A 19,440-nucleotide genomic window follows, 5' to 3' on the forward strand; every position below is an offset into this window, starting at 1 on the left:
AAAAGAAGTGGTGTTTCAGTGAGTGGTTCTTTCTTTCCTTGGCAAATCTACATTCTGGCTTACATAGTTCACGCCGGGAGGGAGACGCAACACATTCACTGACTGAACCGTTGATGCACGGGAAGGATGGCAGTTGACCCGTTGACTCGTTCGCGAACGGCAAAGTCAGGATTGGTTCCCTCACTGATCCGTTCTCGCGATCAACTGGAAATGCAAATCACTCACGACTCGTTCGTAAACAGGAAGTTACGTCATTTCTTCGTTTTGTTTTACGGCGAGGTGGCACCAGCTTCAATGCGCATTACCGACACCTACTGGTTGATGTCATATGAACTGAAAAAAGAACCAATCACTTTAGGAAGTGATTCGTTCACTCGTTCACTGAAAGGATTTGTTCACTCACGAGCCAACACTAACTTGGGACGAAATGAGTGAAATATCGTTGAGTGTCTTATCTATATCGCGTCGTCCATATGAGACACTTTATTGATTTTTTTTTTTCAAACCCCGACACTAACAATCAAACTTTAACTTCAAGCCTTAAAGTCAAACTTCCATTTTGCATTTTAATCTCGGGATCAACATCACTCGCACTGAAGATTGAATAAAAACAAACAGCAGTTTTCCATCAGACATTAGTCTGTCAAGAAAGGACAGATGACAAGACAGTGTTTATTTCATTTTATTGATTGATGAATTTGACTATCAGCGACACAGTCCCAAAAGAATTGGGAGGGATATCATTTATTTACATGCGTTTCAACTGACATTCCTTCTAAAGACCGTCAACTAGGTTGCATCCAGTTCCATCAATGTGGTCCACCTATTTGATAAACAACTCTTATTGGCATGCTCCTATACAAATAGATAAATTAATTTAAGTAATGCCCGTCCTGAGCCAATTGAGGATGCTACACAATATGCATACTATATGTCACTTTTTGGAGTGTGCAATCGAGGGTGGAAGATCCAGTCAACGTTTGATTGGCGGCTCAATACCATGGCAGGAAATTATATCAGTGGGTGAAATGGAGGATGAGTGCATGAATGGACTAATTAGAATGTCGGACGTTGGATGTCGAAACCACTTTAGGACTTCTTGAAGACCTGCTTGGAGACGACTCCTGCAGCTCTAAGCTCCTGTAAACAAATAAAACACAAATATAAGAGGCAATCACATCCAATATTAGGTCAAACTAATGACATAACTGCATTTTCATTCTGCCATCAAATTGAAAGGTTGTCAATTTGGCTTCTGTCTTGCAATGCCCTTTTCTTCCACTAGAGAGCGCTGCTGCTTTAAAATTAAACATCTCTTCAATGACGTCCGGATGGATGGCTGCTACCGGAAAACATCATTTTGGGCCATCATAGCACTTAAATGATTATTGATTATTTTTCGCTTAAGATTTGGGCTCAATAATACTAAATCTCATTAGCTGAGCTCGTGGTATTGGTCATTATTTCATGGACTTATTTTCACCTGGTAATGGATTCACAGTTCCACACTGAGCTATTTGAAAATCATGGTCGGTTAATTTAACACTAATCTGTCTAAATGATTTAAAAGTGTGTAAAATACGTTTTACAATAATTGACAAATAAACAGCGTGAAGCAAGCATCCTGTTTCTTAGTTGGAGAACGAGAGAGTCTTCTTTTCATTTCCTCAAAATGATGTTCTTGACTTGTGTTAAATGTCTCAAATTTGTAGCTGTAACCCGTCTTCAGCTCATGCTTCATTGGATTTATGAAGAACCTCTTGTAAATTAAGACATTTTCTTTTTCAGCACATCTCAAGTGAAGTTGGACGAGAAAATGTGTATTTATCCGGCGAGAGGCATTTAATGATTCGGATTAAAGTATCCAAATTGTGCGATTGATATTCATGGCGGGAGCTGGATGTGTCCTTACCAGATGAAGCTCGTCTCCTTCCACCCAGTGGGTCCAACCTCTTCCTTCAATCTCTCCTTTCTGCACACACACCAGCTTATCTCCATCCCAGGTGATGGTGGTCTGAGTGTACAAATCCAGATGAGAGATTTACAACATTAGTATATCTGGAGCGTAATCAGAGTAATCAATAACGAAGAGTACCTGTCGTTAACATACACATGTAAACACGCTGCCTGTCAACATTCCGATAAAATCAGCTCATAAATGATGCATGTGACCTTCATGCTCAGTCTTTAAATAAGATTAGAGGTGATCTGTAATCAGCCTATCGAAAAACAAAAATGCTGTTTCATCTCCCAAGGTATAAGGGACCCCTTTCAGCATTTAATGTCACAATTGGATTACCTACAATCCAGTGAGATTATTTTTATGAATAAGACTCCCTTCCTTAATTTATGATACCTTTGGTGGATTGTGGCTGCAAAATTGCAGCGCTGCATATTGAAGGCCATAACACGATTAGAAGTGCAAAACTACACTCAACTCATTTCTTTTCCATAAAATTGTTAGAATAGATGTTCGATTTGAACTTCATTGTGTTGCCATGTAGATGTTATTTGCCCAGAGCCTTCAGAATCAGTAGTATTGTCCCATGTTTTGTAGTAGATTTCAAACTGGCCCACAATATTGTCAGCATTTTGCGGTCTTCTGATTGGTTGGACATTCTAAAATGTAATAATCAGGATTTTTTTTTAACTTTGAGTTTTTAATTAAATTGACTATTAGATTGTGATGATTTTGGTTTCAGAATTCTTTTGTTCAGAATAATTCTTTCCATTTTGCAGGTTTCTCATGACTCACCATACACTTCCTATCATCCACCCCGGACAGATCCTCCTCGAACTCTTTGCCCACATAGAAATCCATGTTGTAGTTTTTGAAGGTACTGAGGGTTTTGATGATAATGTGATCCCCCTCCTGGACGATGTCCTTGTCCGGCTTGAGCAAAGTGGCAATTTTTCTGATGGCAACATTCACATCTGCAAACCAGAATAAAATAGGTTAATTGTTTGCAGCCAAATGAGCTTTATTTGGAGCGAGTGATAATCAAGCTTCCCTACAAACTCACCAAGAGCCTTGAGATACTCCTCAAAGTTGTCATTGGAAATCATTTTCCAGTATCCGTTCAGGTCCACAGGCATTTTGTCAGCTTCTCCTTTACGGTCAGTTGTCAAGGAGGTTTGCAGCCGGAGTGCCAATCCCGCAGTCACAATCTCCCATTTGAACCAAACTCAAAACCTAATCCGATTACTTGGCAGGTTTTCATTTTTCTTGACACCTCCCATTTCCCAGCTCATGTTAAAAATCACGCAACTACGATTTATCCTTGGCTGGAACGACACAGTTCACATGATATACAATGCAGCCCGTGTGTGCTTTATTTCTCAGTGTGCTTACGTCGTCTACGCGGGATTAGGATAAATGAACTTCCTTCGGGTCCACATATATAACGCCACGTGGTGAGGCCTTGAGCTCTGATTTATCCTTATAATGAGTTTCTTTCAGTAAAAATAGAAGATAGAGCAACTCGGCGCAATGCGGCCGGCTGTTGTAGCAGACTGAATGAAGAGTTACACAAGCGCAATCATCTGAGCTGAAAAGAAAAAAAACATGGAACACAATAGGCAGGTTAAACCTTTTTTTTTTTAACTCTGTTCAGTGCTGACCGCAAATAAAATATTCTTTTTGAAGTGAGTGCTTATCTGAGTAAATTTGAAGATGTTTTCGATTTTGTCCTCATGTATTATTCAACCCATGAGGAACCTGTCTCGATTTTATTTCAAATATGTATGATATGTAGCCAGTGGTAGTTTTTTATGAGGACAAAACATATTTTAAGCCTGGGGCTGGGGAAATGTCAGCACCAGCCAGGTGACACTGTTTCCAAAATAAATATTTTTATCCCCAAACTTGCACCACTGCATACATAAATAAGAAATTTAAAACTTCAAGTCCATAAAGTGCAACAGAGCAAAGGCTGGTGAAGATGTTTTCTGCATTTTGACAGTATTTTGCACAAATATCTTGAAGTAGCCACCCGACCATGACTGAAAAGAAGCACTGAATGGTGATAGAATTCAAGCTTCAAAGATGTCCGTGTTGAACTCACTCTTGTCAGTCATCCAGATTCTCTGCTGGCTGGCAGCTAGGCCTGCATGAAAGACCCCCCCCCACCACCACCATTCAGCAAAACAACTCAAGTGTTATTTTCCTAGTGGATTGAAGCACACTGAGGCCAGATGCTTCAGCAGGAGGTATGAGCTGGTGCGTCATCAGCTGGTGGAACGAAATCATTTGAGAGAAGCACCGATGTCAGGGAGACTTTCCCGGGCTTGTTTGGCGAGCGGCCTCAGAGCCGTGCCCTCATTTCTCCTTTCGCTGTCCTCGGTGTAGAGGCTGTGCCGCTCAATGTATTCAATGACAGAGTCTGGGACCAGGTATTTGACGCTCAATCCCCGTCTGAGAGACCGGCGGACCTCTGTTGCGCTGACCTCGTTCCTCACCCAGTCTTTCACCTGGAACATGTTTTACCACAAAAGCAAGTCGTGGCTAAGGTTTAACGCCGAAAATATTTTCGCCACCAGAGGGAGCTCTTTTACCATCATACAATTCAACATCGACTGACCTGGAAGATGTTTTGTCTGTGGCGCCAAAGTGGATCTAATTCGTGCACCGTCTGTTCACACTGCAGCCCCCCTCGACTAATACACACCAAGCCAAAGCGGCCCACCACCTCCTCCATGTGGTCATCCCGCCACAAGCCAGGAATCCTGAAGTTCTCCAAGAAATCAGCTCCACACAGAAGCTTGAGCTGAGGAGCCATGCCTGAAGGGAAGAAGAAGTGGAAAGTGAGTCTGTTGTCCAAATGAATTGGAGCTGCATCCTTCAGAGGCTGCATTTGATGGGCAAAGTGAGAAGGCTTGAAGAATGCTTCAAATGCAGCCCACAGATGTGTCTTTGTTTTCATGACTGGAGCAAATTTGCGCCATCACGCATGTTGTGCAACAATGTGAAGCAAAAGCGTGCTTGTGAACAGTCTTAAAAGCAGCGTCTTAAAACGATCCCTAATACTCAGGGGTGCGATTTCGCTTCCGCACGTGTTCCAACACATTGCTGGATACAAATCCGTCACGCTGATTCTAAGCTTGTAAAAGCGCAGAACATGCAAAAGAAAAGATTTGGTGTGCTTTTGTACTTTCAAACAATGCAAATGTAGCATTCGGGTAGCTCGGCACAGAGTTATTTATTTATTTAACGGTCAATACAGACCAAAAAAAATTATTTGATGGGTGCTGAGTTCTTACTTTGTGAGTGACTGCTGGAGTCTTCATGTATCTTCTGTTCAAACTCGTTTAGAATACGACTGTGATGATACCTGGAAGGAAAAAGGTGGGGAGGTTATTTCACTTCAAGTGAAATTTAAACCATTGGTTGTTTGAGGACTTATTATTCAGATCGTGAATGACGCTTAATGAGACAGAATCAAATCAGTATGTGTGACCGGGGGAATAAATGAGGAAAAAAAAAAAAAAAAAAAACCACACTCGTGCCTCTGTTAAGCTTCTTAAAGCAGTTCCATTCCAAAGGTTGGTTAGTGAAACGAGGTGTGGTGCTCAGAGCCTGGAAACAACGGGCTGCTTTATGTCATGAACATCCGTTGCGCAAACGGGGGATCAGAAACAACAATGTGGAAGGGGAGGAGTAACACTCAAAAGAGATTTGTGTGAAATCATGAGAAAAGGGAAAAGACGATGGGGAAAAAAATGGGAGTGGTTGAATGAAGCGAGCTGAGGGGTGATTTTCAACTAAGCTTAACCTTAACTCTCACCTCATGGTGACCACCGTTTCAGTCCAGTCAGCCTGCTGGCTCTCCCATTCGTCGACTTTGACCCAGTTTGAGCTCTGGAGCGCCAGCTTTGCCATGGCAAGTCTGTGCTTTGCCAGCACCAGGCCTTGCTTCCCATAGTTGTCACTCACAGGAGAAACGATGCCACCCACCACTTGGTACTGGCCTGGGGGGGAAGAGAATATGAATTCACTTTTTCTAGGTCAGGGGGAAAAAAAAGGAATACATTTCATGCATAACTAACACTGTTTGTGAATGAATGTAACATAATATTTGCAGTTGACTCCGACTCTGGTTCATTTTGTTTCTCACTGATGAGAAACAAAATGAAAGTGTCTGTCTACCTTTAACACACAAGTATCAAAGGCAAAACGCTTAATAGTCAAGTTTCCAGAATTGTGATTCAACCTGTGCTGTGCATGTGGTCTCTGGCAAGCTCAAACAGCCTCATGTGCTGGTTGGTTATAGGATTGAAGGATCCGCAGGCTAACAAGACAAGCGGAACACGCTGGACGGGCATTTTGGTTAAAGTCCTTCTCAAGAAAGCAAAAGGACCTGAAAAGGGGCAGAAATAGCATCAAATGAATAGCCATGTAAACAACAACGCTTTTATGTCTATGATATCATAGTGAACACGTGTCTCAAACCTCAGAGCTGCATTACCTGGGCTGACCTCATGTTTTCAAGCATCTTATAAAACCTCAAACTTTTCTTCCATCTAATTATTCCAGTTTTAATCTTAATTCATTCTCATTTATCAAAATTCTTAATCCATCATCGTTGTTTCGAGTACTTTTTTTCGTGCAACGCGCAGAAATATTTAATCTTAAATATTAAAGGAGAGTGAGTGAAAAAAGTTTGAGATTTCAAAACAAGCACTTCATCACAAACAGGATAGATATACTGAGATGGGGAAAACGTACCTTGACTGTAGTTTTTCCTTTCTGAAAAGGTTTTACAGTAAAGCCTCATGTTTATTTTGAGGACGTTTCTTACGACGGAGTAGCTGTAGCTTCAACAAACACTGTCTCGGAGGCGTCCATCTTGCTTTTCCGTATCGCTGAGAATGCGGATGTGACGTCACAGCGATTCCGATTAAATCAAATTTAATTTTATTTAAACAAAAATCAATAGAAACGCGTAAAACTTGAATAAAAATACACGTATGCATCCAAATACTAAAATTAGCAGTGAGTGTGTTATATCTTGACGTGGTGGTTTTTTTTTACGTTTTGTGTCGCACTGTTTTAAAACGGCGTAAGTGCGACACCTCGTGGACAGATAGCTCTAATGGAGCTGTCCATGGTACTTTATACAATTTGAATTGCAGCGAAATAGCCGATTGGCCTGCACAATGCAAGACTGAAGGGAGGGGGGTAATCGGAATGGAATGAATGAATGAAAAATAAATAAAAACATTTAATTCCAGTTAATATGTTAATTCCAAATTAGTAACAACTACCAGAACCCATCCGTTAATTTTTATACTGTATATCAGGATTTTAAAAACATGCGCCAATTAAAGGAAAATATGTTTTATTTTAATAAGAATGAAATCTTTAGCAAATCCCACTTCTTATTTCCCTTTGGGATGATTAGGGATAAGAAGCAACGGAACACTTCATGACGACTCTCCCCTTGACTGCTTTAAACCAGCTGAGCCCGTTCAGGGAAACAATAATAAAGGAAAATATGACGGCGTGCACACTTTGTGTTTCGCATGTGTGTTTGTGTTGTTATCCTCTAACTCACTTGAGGGTAGCCACTCGCTGTAATCCCCTAAACGCACACAAACACCCGAGAGCAAAAGAAAAGGGAAGAATAATTGGACAACATCTGGCGTGAAAGCCGAAAGACACATTTTTGACAGCGTAACAGTGCCGTTCTAATTATTTTCAGGAAGATGCAGTTAGAACATATCGAATGGTGCCAACTAATCTTTCTGACTATGATCAATTTCCATCCCCCAAATCTAAATATTATTAAATATTACATTGTCAATATTATTGAATTCCAGAAGCTGTTTTGCCAATTTCTTTATTATATGGTTTATGATATTGGTAACAACTGAATAGTTTAAATGTTTTTTGTCGACAAAAAATGACATTATCATTATTCTACTGTTTTATTTTGAAATGGAACATACACTTGCTTATCTAAATATTAAATATTATATTATTATATTTCAGAAGCTGTTTTGCCAATTTGAGTCAACTTCCTTATGATATTGGTAACTACTGAATAGTTTCAGTGTTTCTTTTGTTGCTAAAAAATGACTATTATTATTATGCTACTGTTTTATTTTGAAATGGAATCAAAGGAAATGACATTTCACCAACACTATTGGTCGCTTTCTCTCTCCGAGTTATCAGTGAGTGTCTCTACACGCCCAGGATGAGACTGAGCAGCCAGTGGGGAAAGAAGCACAGCTCTGCATACGACCCGCCAGCACCAACAAGGAGGAGAAGACGCGGAGGCATCAGCCGTACCAACCACCCACCATGGCGAAAGTGGCCGTGTCTCTTTTACTCCCTTGGCTCATATGTGGTCTTTGCTGTGCTGTCAGTGGAAAAGGTAGGAAGTGCGAAAATAATATTCCAAACTCTGCTTTATTTTTTTTTTAAACGCTTCTCAAAGTTCTCAAAGCGACAACTGCAGCCACATAGCTTGTTATTGCTGTTTTACTACTTCTATAATCATGTGAAGTGTGTGTTTTTTATTTATGGAGCAGACTTAACGAGATGGCATCAACTCGTATTTGCCAGGAAGGAACAGCTCAGTCGGGAAATCGCTTTCCTTGGCAAAAAAACAACTTCTCCACTTTTTTAAAATAACTTATTTCAAATATCAAGTATCACCCTCCATGGCAAAACAAATTTTCCTCACCACTGTCTTGACCAACAGTATGATACAGTAACATAGTAGGACTAAGTGTTCATCAAAAATGAGCCAAAGTTGCTTTACTAAAAAGTATATGTAGTATCATTGTAAGCTACTGATGTCACGAATGATGTAGTGGTATATCCGCTCGACTTTGGTGCAGGCAGCGTGGGTGAATGATTCTTTCTCTGCATGTGCCCTATAGTTGCTGGGAGACCAGTAGAGCAGGTCGGTAACATTTTGCCCAAAATCAGCTGTGAACCGGATCCAGCTCACTGCGAATCTTGTTAGGATAAGTAATAAAGAACTGGATGGATGGATCACTACAAAACATAGGAAAATGAAAAATGACTAAAAAGGACCCTCAAGTCAAAAACATTAGCCCCATTCGCCCAATCATGACACGCTGATTAATATCTCACGATTGTTCAGATGTTTCTTTGGGTGAGCATCACAACTTAGACTTACACATTCTAGATTTGCATTTTAACATTTAGCCTAAAACAATCAAAATTGACTGTGGGTTCAAGTGTTCCAAATTGGCTGGTTGCCCAGTGATGCAAATAAAAACAGTGCGAGTGTTAGTGATGTCTGCAGGGTAGTCGTGGTCCGGGCATTACATTCAATCACATCCTCTCTGTCAAATTGTTCTCTCCTCTTTGTGACACACACACACACATGAATACACACACATGTGGCACTGACTGCTGTGCCCCTAAAAAGCGGGGACATTGTGTTAATTGGGTCTCTGGAGTAAGATTGTGGGGGCTGTTTGCATTTGCCAAGCCAAACACGATCATTATTTTCTTTGTTTATGAAAGACCTCAATATGGCTGATCGCCAGATGGATAGCAAGCTGGGGGTAGAACTCATTTTCTAGATAGACCACCCATCCAGTTTTCAGACATTTACTGGAAATAATGGCATCTTTTTTCTTCTTTTTCATTTGTTTTAGTTGTCATGAAAAAATGGGGAAAACAATGAACCAAATACTGATTCTATTATTTATGAATTGTCTTAAAACATTGTTATATGTACCCCCACTAGTATAAAAACAGCATTCTGGTTATTATTGCATTCATAAAAATGAATTAAGCAGCAAAATCTGCACTTTTTTTCCCCATCACCGGGGGGTAGCCATTTTGTCACTCGCTGTCAACTGAAAATGACATCACAGTTGCCGACCGATCGTAGCTCACCTAATTTCCAATTCTGGTCATGTGACGTTCGATCGTTACTTGAGGCTTTAGCCACTGTGATGTCATTTTGGCCGACAAATTGATCGCCCCCTGTACGCCGACTTATTCCTGTCTGAACTAAAAATCGCCCCTCGTTTGCTGAAGCCAGAGGGCAGCCATCTTATGTTGCCGCAGTTACCGAAACGTGCATGTAGCGCTTAGTGGTCCGACTACACCACACACTGACATTTTTGCCGCAGAGACAAAAAATGTGTTAAAAGAAAATGTTGAAAATACACTTTGGCCACTATTTTATGAAGGCGACGATATGCATCTGCGGATGTGTCGTACCGATGCATTCCCCAACGTGAAGGCCGCACTATTCAGCCTGTTATGAATTGACCGTCTAGCTTTCACCCCGCGTGACTCGGTAAATAAATACACGTTCCCAAAGATGTGTTGCTGTAAACACAAATCATTTTCCCCTTTAAAGATGAAGATGTCAAGGCCACATTGTTCTGCATGCGTTCCGTATGAGTGTCGCTGCCACCGCCTACGGCGACTCGACAAGCTCAGCGGAATAATGTTTACATGAGACAAAGACTTTCACAAGCAGGAGACCATGAATGCAAAGGTTTGTTGTACGCTGTGAAGGGAAGAATAAAGGGAAGGAAAGCAATTGAAACCAGATCAGATTTATGGGCATTTTTTCAACAGAGTCATCTCGCTGCTTTATCCCCGCTGGAACGTAAATCCAGACGGTGACATGAAGCGTAGACGCATAACTCAGGTGCTTTTCTTCCGCACTGGTCGGACAGGCTCTGCTTGGGAGTTGCTTTGCCCTACTTTGAAGCTTTTTTTTTTTTCGTCTTTCCAGTCCTTCACTCCCCTCGTGTCTTCTCACATCCCTTTCACTTTGTTTCTCCCCTCCTCTCATCACTCTTTACTGATCTGCTCCGCTGAGCTGATGCCATTCAGAGGGCAAAATTGTCATCGAGAAAGAAAAAGTTTCGTCAGCCTCGCCGTGTTCTTCGGGCTCGGATGGCCTTCCTTTTGATTTCCAGACATGCCGCTCACAAGGTCTTTTCTTCCACAGCCCCAGTTCAATTTCAAAGATTTATGGACTTAAGTGAGACGTATAAATGACAAGGCGTGCCCCTCTCTGCCTGCCTTTGCCTTCTCACGAGTTGATCCCAAGGTTCCCGAATCGTTCCATTTTTTACAAATATATAGTTTTTCGTCACTTGCTCAAATTTGGTTTATGTAATGAGACAATGAAAACCAGTTTTTTTTTCTTTACATTGATTTTTAGGTTTCATGTTAATAAAATGCTAAATGTAACGCTAACATCAGGCACATTGTGTAGAATTTAATATAAGCTCATCCTTGCTTTTAAAATTGCGCATATTAACGTACACGAATCCATCGCAACACTCGCCGAGCGCACGTTTGTGTCTGACTTGTGTTGAAACATTTGCATTCATAAATGCGTGTCGCATTATTGCAAACGAGTGTGTATGCAAATCCAACCCCTAATTAGGATGTTAATTACCCCGCAAGGCTAATTAGAAGATGCCTGATGAGGTGGAAAATGGAGGAGTGAAATATAAGGGGTCACCACAGCATAACGCTCTGTTTGTTCGCTATTAAGCGGAAATATTTTGGAATCGTGTGCGGGTTGTTGCTCGATGCCACATTGACACCAGCTGAGCCAACTGCGTCACGGAATGAGCCGCGTCTGCATGACTGAGTCGCTGAGGGTTGATTAGGACGCAATTTGGGCGCAGTAGAGTTCTCTCTATTAATTCGTGGCTGATTCATGTATCAAAAAAAAAGTCAAATATTGGAAAGCAAAAGTCTGAACAGAGGCCAAGCGTGCTTGCTTCAAGGTATTTGTTTACTATAAAACGAGCAGATAAGATAAAAAGGAGTTTGATCAAATCAAAGTCCTGAGCCTTAAAGCTTTCTGTTCCTGCAGTGAAAACATTTCCCTTCTTTGTGCTCAATGATGACTATTTTCAATGTTATCTGGCCGTTTGTAATAGGCGAAAGAATTAAATTGTGAATAAAAACAACAAGTGTGACTTCTTGTCAAACAGACAATTACTGGCGGTTTGGCTGCCTTGCTCAGGGTCACCTCAATCTTTTCATCAGTAGTTGGATTTTTCTATATGTGGCTGTGGAAATTTTGCTCGCCGCGACCCCGCCAGTAACTGTTCATAGGCGGTCATAAAAATAAAAAAGCTGAAAGGTTATCGCAATTTGGCAGGTAGACCCCGTAAACCGCTTCACAGTTTTTATTGCCGCTTGGTTTCTTCTGGTTTTATTCCAATTGTAATTCCAGTCCAGGCGCATAAGCCTTGGAAAATGTGTTTTTAGAAGATCCACAGAAGCCCTGAAATCTCTTTTCATGTTACTCTGAACTGAGTCATCTGTATTTTTGTTGTCCTGTTGGCTTTTGTAGTCAGTCCAAAGCAGCAGTCAAAGGCTTTGAACTGGCTTTCTATTTTGTCTTCTCGGCCTTCCCATAGAAACGGCGAGCAAGAGCAAATTTGTTTTTTGTGAGATTTGATGCCCGGGAATGTTTCACAAGCGCGGCTTTGTGGGAAGCTTTCAGGGAAGTGAGGTGAGATGATGTCACCAGTCAAGCAAATACAAATCACTTGTGCAACAAAATATTATTTGGAACCATTTGTCAATGTGGTCGTCACGTGTGGTTTTGTTCTCACTTTAGCAACACACACACACCTGGGTGCCTGCAGCGGTCGCATTTGAAGCGCAGGAAAAAAAAGATTAGAGCAGCCAGGAAAAATGAAAGCATGTCCTCCGCAAGGAGGCCTCTAATTTCTTCGGAGTCATCAGTCAAAAAGAGTTATCTCTGTTTTTCCCACTTTCTTCTCTCCATCACCTCAATGACTCTGATCTTGTGGCAGCCGCGTAGTGGATGTGCAAATATTTGAGACGCTCAGGTCACTCGGGTTGTCGTTGGGTCGTTCTTTTGCGGACGCTGTTCGCCTCTCTGATTAGTTTGTGCTTCCTCTTCTGCTACTCGCACTTTATTAACGCAGTCAAAAGAGTAAATAAATGTACCGACTCCAACTCCCGGGGCAAGTTCCCCCCCCCCCCATCAAGTCATTGTTGTAACAGATTGCTTTTAATTTTTACTTACTCTGGTGCAATGACATTTTTTTTGGGTATCATATTAGTCACGGTCCACAGCTTTGGCTATTAGATCTCTGTCAGCAGAAAAGGCAACGGCTGTTTTTTTGCAGAGTCAGCATTGCTTTCGGTGCCAATAATGGAGGCTCACCCTGGCTTTTCCAGCTCATTATTGCGAATCAATCGAAAGTGAAACATCATTTTAGTCTGAGTCAAGCGCACAATTGGTGAAGTTATGATGTGATTGACTGAAAGGATGGCGATTGCTTTGGGAGCCAGATTATTTTCCTTATCTTTCTCAGAATTCTGGTTTTCAACCATTTTTTTAGCTCGACTAAAATAGCCTCAGCATTTGCATGTTGCTTCAGCGTGTTTTAAAAAATTATTACCGTTTTTTTCCATGTATAATGCGCCCCCATGTATAATACGCACCCTAAAAATGGCATGTCGATGCTGGAAAAAAGCCTGTACCCATGTATAATACGCACCCAAATTTTGACTCCTACTAAAAAGATCTTTGGGAACAACCGGTTGTTATGCTGCCGGTCAGTATCACTGCGCATGCGCTAGCAAACTCGATAGCGAAGAAATGTTTCGGATTTGTGTAGGGTACATTGTGACAGCAAACGAGCAGGTGATCGAGCAAGCGTCTGATACGAGAGCATTGTGTTCGTATGGAGCGTGTTTGAAGTGAACAGCAGAGAAGAAAGGAACAAGGCAAAGTGTTGTGAAATAAAATATTACCTGTAATACGCATTTAGGTAGAGAACTGAACTCTCGCTCTTTATATAGCTGATGTGTCAAAAAAAAAAAAATAAAAAAATTGTACCCATGTATAATGCGCACCCCAGATTTTAGGACAATAAATTTGTTACATTTTGCGCATTATACATGGAAAAAAACGGTATTACTTTGAGATGCACACTGTTGGCAGAAACCAACCAAATCACACATCTTTTTTTTTTTAAATCAATTTTCCTGTCTCAATCTATTGGTTCTCTGTTGCCTTTGGCCCCGGCACCTGCTTTCTTCCCGAGTTCCCTCCTGCACAATTACACTCAGCCAGCCACCTACCCACCCACACGCATTCCGCTAAGGAGCTCCTCGGCTTCTGTAATAAAGCCGCTGTCCTTCCCAGTAATGGGGATCAGCTGCGGGTGAATGTGCCAAGACGGCTCCTCGGCAAAAGATCAGTGGCCGCTGTGGCCAACTTACTTATTTTGTTAACCTCCCTCGACCTTGATCTGCTCTCATCTCGTTACGCTTGGACCGCTCGTAGTCGCAATGCTCAAAGAGTGAAAAGTGATACATTATTTAAAGAGCTTCAGTTTAGACCTCCCGAGCAGCATGTCTTTATTTAGATAGTTGTCTCGAGGAGAACATTGGGGAGAAAATGCTGGTAATTGTTTAGGAGGCAAGAATCTTTTCTATGCTGAAGCCATCAAAGTAAAAAAAAGGTGGCAAAAATGGTTTAAATTTTTATCACATTATAGCTGGAATAGTTTGTGTAGAATTTCCATGTTGCTTCCTTAATCCATGTTTTTGAGGAAAGCACACTGGCAACGCTGGAGTTGGGCATTAATCCCGCTTTGGAATTACGCTTCACTGAAGTGTGATGGACCTTACCCACACACACCACCACAACTGCTCCCTGCACCAGATTAAAATGTCTTGGCAATTCTCTGCAACTATGGTTTATCATGCACCCTCCAGTCCAACTTCCTTTAGTACCTGCCCTGAATCTGCAAGGGTGGGGGTGGGGGGGGCAAGGACGAACCACAGAGAGAGAAGAATCATCATCATATCTGGGTCGAGGACAGGACAGTGTGGACTGAGATAAGAAAAGAATAAAACAAATATTTGTGGTGTGGTGATGTTTCTATTGCATTGCCACTCATTGCCTGGCGATGTGAGCAGCCGGTGGTCCAAAGCGATTTATCATGATTATGTGCCGGTAGGCAGGAAATGTCACAGTAGGCAGGTCTGGGCACACCTGAGGTGGAAGCTGACGCTATTTCCAGGCTGCCAGCCTCACATTTACATGCCACAGTCAACAAATTTACAATAGAGGTCATGACGGGAAAAATGATGTAAACACTGAAACAGTGTTTGAATTGACAGAAATATGTCAAGTTGTGTAGAATTAATAGTATACACATAATAAAAATGGAATAGGAAACGCAACACGGTCAAAATATCAAGTGTTGAAATGGATCAAACGGGATTTAAATCATTTGTCGGCCATTTTGCGCATTAGCTGTTATCAGCACAATCATCAGCTAAAACTGTTTACTTCTTATACTATTCGAAAAAGTCAATTCACCACACATTCTTGAAACGATCTACACAGCATTTTGTTTTCCTTGTGGGACGTTTGTATTTATTTTTAGTCCCAAGAGCCGCCCGCGGGTTATATTTGTCATGGTGTTGGCATCTCATTAAAGCGGCCTTAAATGACAGATGTCACTTTGTATCTCCATCTGTTTTTCTTTCACCTCCAGCGATTCTTTATCTTGACTTGAGTGTCATTTTGACCTCGTTCAGCTTACCTGTAGCGTTTCGTAATGAATGTTTTTGGACGTGTACGCTCATCGGAATCAACCGGTAGTGTTGTGTGTGTGCTGCTCGACTGCACAGTGTGGTGCTCGAGAGTTCTAAATGATTAATAATTCCCCGCTGTGGTGTGTCTGTCAAGACTGGAGCTCAAACCAGTGTCACTACTTATTGCTGTCACTGAATGAAAATTGTAAGACTGGGTTGTCAGTCCAGGAGTTTTGCCACAAACCAGCAGTTGTTCATTTTTTTTTTTTCAACAGAATTTTTTTTGTACATATTTCAGCTTATAATTAAAGATTGACGTATTTTCATCAGCAGCTATTGCCAAGAATCACCATAATGGCTCCGTTGAATAAGGGAGGCTTACTCATTTGCGATTGACTCATTCAGTGCCATGGACGGTTAGAGACGTCAAAGATATTAACCGGTGAATGAGTCAACATGCTAGACGACACGGCGACGACGCAATTGTGTCCCCTCGTTGAATCTCCGCTCCTCCCCTCGTTTCCTCAATGTGTGAAGTTTTCAAGTAGCTCCTTGAACATGTTGCGCAACAACATTCATTTGAGCCGAGTAGACTTTCTGTCTTCATTAAAATTTAAATCATTTTCCCTCGGAAACCAGTGCTCCATTTTTACTTTCACTGAGCTATGCAGCTTTACTTGTACACACCTTCCCTATCTAGGCCAATGCCTCCCCTGGCCACGGCGTTACGAAAAGAACCAAATTACACAGATCAGTCACATCAGTGGTTTGAATGCCGATAGTTTGACCCACAAACGGACCTAAATCGGTATTGGTCTGCATTAGTAAACATTATGGATGAGAACATTTCTCACACGATTTTCTTAATCTGCATCAAAAAGGTCAGACGATGGAAGCCATTCTTCAGGGCAATAAGCACCCCCCCCCCCTCCTTTCTTGCTATTTTCAACCTTACTTATGAATCTATTTTTATTAGCTCTAATGAAATTTGCCCGCTCTCCCTATTGCATTAGCTTCCATCGCTCTCCGCCTGGAAGATGACTCAGGGCCCTCGATAGAGCCTTATCACACTGCAGCCAAGACTGGGACAATTATTCAGCCATTAGACCAACTCGGAAGTCTGATGAGCTTCATGGCCAGACATCCGCCGATAAATAAGCTCCACCACTTGATGCAAAACCTTTGACAGAGCACATTGAAGCACATTCATACACATACAAGAGCCCTTTGGAGTTGACATTGTATTTTAGGTGACACATTTCCCCTGTCCTTTGTAAAACAATTCTCTCTTCATATCGGACTGGATTAATAATCTTTTTAGTAGCGCCAAGGAGTCATGTGATATATTTGTGTCGCTGGCATTGTAAAGCAGCCAGCGCATACGGCTGCAGCCTCTCCGTCTTTGAAAACAAAGCCTAGTTGTTTAGATGTTACCTTTTCAGAAGAATCCTTTTAACTACATCCCCAAAGAAAGAAAAAGAGATTTATTCATCTTGGAGAGAAATTTACTCTTGCCGCCGCCTCCGCAATGTAAACAAAAATTCGCACTATAATAATTATGAAACATGGTCTTTGTAGTCTTTTCTGAAAGAAAAAAAAAACAGTGGCGCCTGGAGATATACGTACTTTATTTAAGTTAGTGTTTGTCAGGATAAATGTCCTGACGCAGGAGCAAAAATTTGCCGTTTAACAATTATCCAATAAATATATTGTTTAAAAAAAAGGCTTCGAGCTCTATTTATTTATTTTCCAGTGTATTAAATCCAAAAAATAATGTATTTTGTTCAAATGCGCAGCCATACAGGATACACATGTACATTGAGTACATTTGTGCAGTGTACATTTTTTTAAAGTCAAGCCAACTAGCTTCACGATACCAATTTGGAATTCAGTTGCAATTTATCAGGAGATGCTCATCCTCCCAACGGAACGCTCTGCCGGCCGGGGCTGAACAGAGCCCATTTACGCAGTAGGTGAATATGAATGTGCACACACTTGAATCGATTTCCAGTCGGTTACTGCTGGCCAAGTGTTTGATCAAATCAATCTTTTTCATGGTTTTGCCAAAGACAATGAACACTACCCGATGAGAAGCCGATGTTGATCTTCTGCATTTCGAGCCATTAATGCAGAAAGACACATGCTGAATACAAGGATCAATAAACAGCAGACACATCATAGCAGCTAGATGAAACACATTGGGTATTACCGTATTTTACGCACTATAAGGCGCACCTAAAAACCTCCAATTTTTCTCAAAAGCCGACCGTGCGCCTTATAATCAGGTGCGCCTTATATATGGACCAATATTGAGCCACTACAGCAGGCGTGTACAAAGTCCGGCCCGCGGGCCAAATGTATATATCTTATATATGGACAAAGTTTTAAAACGGGCCATTCATTGAAAGTGCGCCTTATAATCCGGTGCGCCTTATATATGGACAAAGTTTTAAAATGGGCCGTTCATTGAAGGTGCGCCTTATAATCCGGTGCGCCTTATAGTGCGGAAAATACGGTAAATGGCCCAAACTGGAGAGACTCAGGATTCTGTGCTTTTGTTTCCTGAATTGCTGAGCCACTATTTCAATTTGAAATGATTACTGCGATTAGTAAGTATCAACAGCCACTTAAACTTTCCACGAGACGATCAATGCAAATTGGCGGTAAAACGGCACGTTTTGGTCACACGGCTTTGCTAACAAAAAAAACGAGAACTGCCACAGAGATTCATTCGGCTGATATTTAACCTTAAAGGCAAGCTAACTTATAGTGGAGCTGCTACTTCACGTTCAGCCCATATGACATCTCGGAGGCATTCAATTAGGATGGCTTCCTTCCGAGTGCCTCCCTTTGGAAATGTCAAACTCAGACTCACACTTGTCTGAGTAGAATGAAATGGCTCTGCAGGGGGTCCATATTTGCCCGGGAACACTTGATGACCCCGTAAGAGTCGCTGGAGGAGTGACACCTGTATTATATTAGCTCAGCCACTTGCCAGGTAAGGAGCAGAAAATGAATGCATGGACCGGGGGAGCTTTGCTTAGTTGATATGCCGAGGCAGTCCCAAAATGTGCCCACTGGCAAACATCCTGTTAAAACCCAGCCAACATAGTCAGAAGTGCTTCTGTGTTTGCAGCTCCAGATGCATAAGATGCGTCCAGGGACACATTCTACCACCACGGTTCGCTCGCAAAACCCGAAAAGTCCAAAATCCTGCAGTCACATAGTCAAATTAAAAAAGACCTTCAGAATATCCTTGGCAGAGTTTGTTGGTAGATAATTACGTACTAAAAACCGACGATGTGGTGGTATTATTGAGCGGAACAAAAGCATAGATGGGAACCATTGGAGTGACGGACAAAGTGACCAAGTGATGTCTTGTGATAGCAAAGCAAACACAAAGACTGAGAGATGTTTGGCTGCGGCTATAGAAAACAGGCCACTTGGGAAATGGGGAAAGGAAATTCAATTTGATGGTAATCTGATGTACACATTCTACTGTTTGAGAGTTAAATTAGATTTTGGATCGGTTTGCTTTAGCCCCTGCCTGCCCCTTACACTATTAGGGAGGGAGATTTCTCTCCAAAGATCTATGGTTGTGTCTGATTGAAGAATCATGCTGAGGCAATAATGGACAGATGGTAATCTATCAAACAGACAACAAAATATTTGATGTCTTCTCCTGTCACCTTATTTTTCCTTCAATTTGTGTAAGATTTGTTTCTTGGACTGACTTGGGTAAAGTTTGAAAAATCAACCTACCGTATTTTCCGGGCTATAAGGCGCACCTTCACTGAATGGCCCATTTTAAAACTTTGTCCTTATATAAGGTGCACAAAATAATGATCCATAGTCTTTTTGATTCATGATTCATAGTCTTC

The 19,440-nt window shown here is 41.5% G+C and overlaps 3 protein-coding genes across 3 annotated transcripts in view; 1 reads left to right on the top strand and 2 right to left on the bottom strand.

Annotated features, from left to right (window-relative positions):
- Positions 1 to 667: 667 nt before the first annotated feature.
- rbp1.1 (retinol binding protein 1, cellular, tandem duplicate 1) lies at positions 668 to 3,461 on the bottom strand. Its single transcript, XM_037276641.1, has 4 exons — positions 3,024 to 3,461; positions 2,756 to 2,934; positions 1,913 to 2,014; positions 668 to 1,140 (listed from the first exon to the last, which is right to left on the bottom strand). Exons 1-4 carry the CDS (start codon positions 3,094 to 3,096, stop codon positions 1,090 to 1,092), a joined length of 405 nt encoding a protein of 134 aa, XP_037132536.1. The 5' UTR covers positions 3,097 to 3,461; the 3' UTR covers positions 668 to 1,089.
- Positions 3,462 to 3,681: 220 nt separating this feature from the next.
- Positions 3,682 to 6,867, bottom strand: nmnat3 (nicotinamide nucleotide adenylyltransferase 3). Its single transcript, XM_037276640.1, has 6 exons — positions 6,725 to 6,867; positions 6,210 to 6,356; positions 5,784 to 5,967; positions 5,260 to 5,330; positions 4,581 to 4,780; positions 3,682 to 4,470 (listed from the first exon to the last, which is right to left on the bottom strand). The coding sequence occupies exons 1-6, from the start codon at positions 6,771 to 6,773 to the stop codon at positions 4,246 to 4,248; spliced, it is 876 nt and encodes a 291-aa protein (XP_037132535.1). The 5' UTR covers positions 6,774 to 6,867; the 3' UTR covers positions 3,682 to 4,245.
- A 1,315-nt stretch (positions 6,868 to 8,182) lies between these two features.
- The window catches only part of clstn2 (calsyntenin 2), a 53,635-nt gene continuing 42,377 nt past the window's right edge, over positions 8,183 to 19,440 (top strand). The window contains exon 1 of the mRNA XM_037275947.1: positions 8,183 to 8,375. Coding sequence (XP_037131842.1) covers positions 8,303 to 8,375 — 73 coding nt within the window. The 5' untranslated portion in view covers positions 8,183 to 8,302. The remainder of the gene's footprint in view (positions 8,376 to 19,440) is intronic.

This window comes from Syngnathus acus, chromosome 17 (assembly GCF_901709675.1).
Source record: "Syngnathus acus chromosome 17, fSynAcu1.2, whole genome shotgun sequence".
Lineage (NCBI taxonomy): Eukaryota > Metazoa > Chordata > Actinopteri > Syngnathiformes > Syngnathidae > Syngnathus > Syngnathus acus.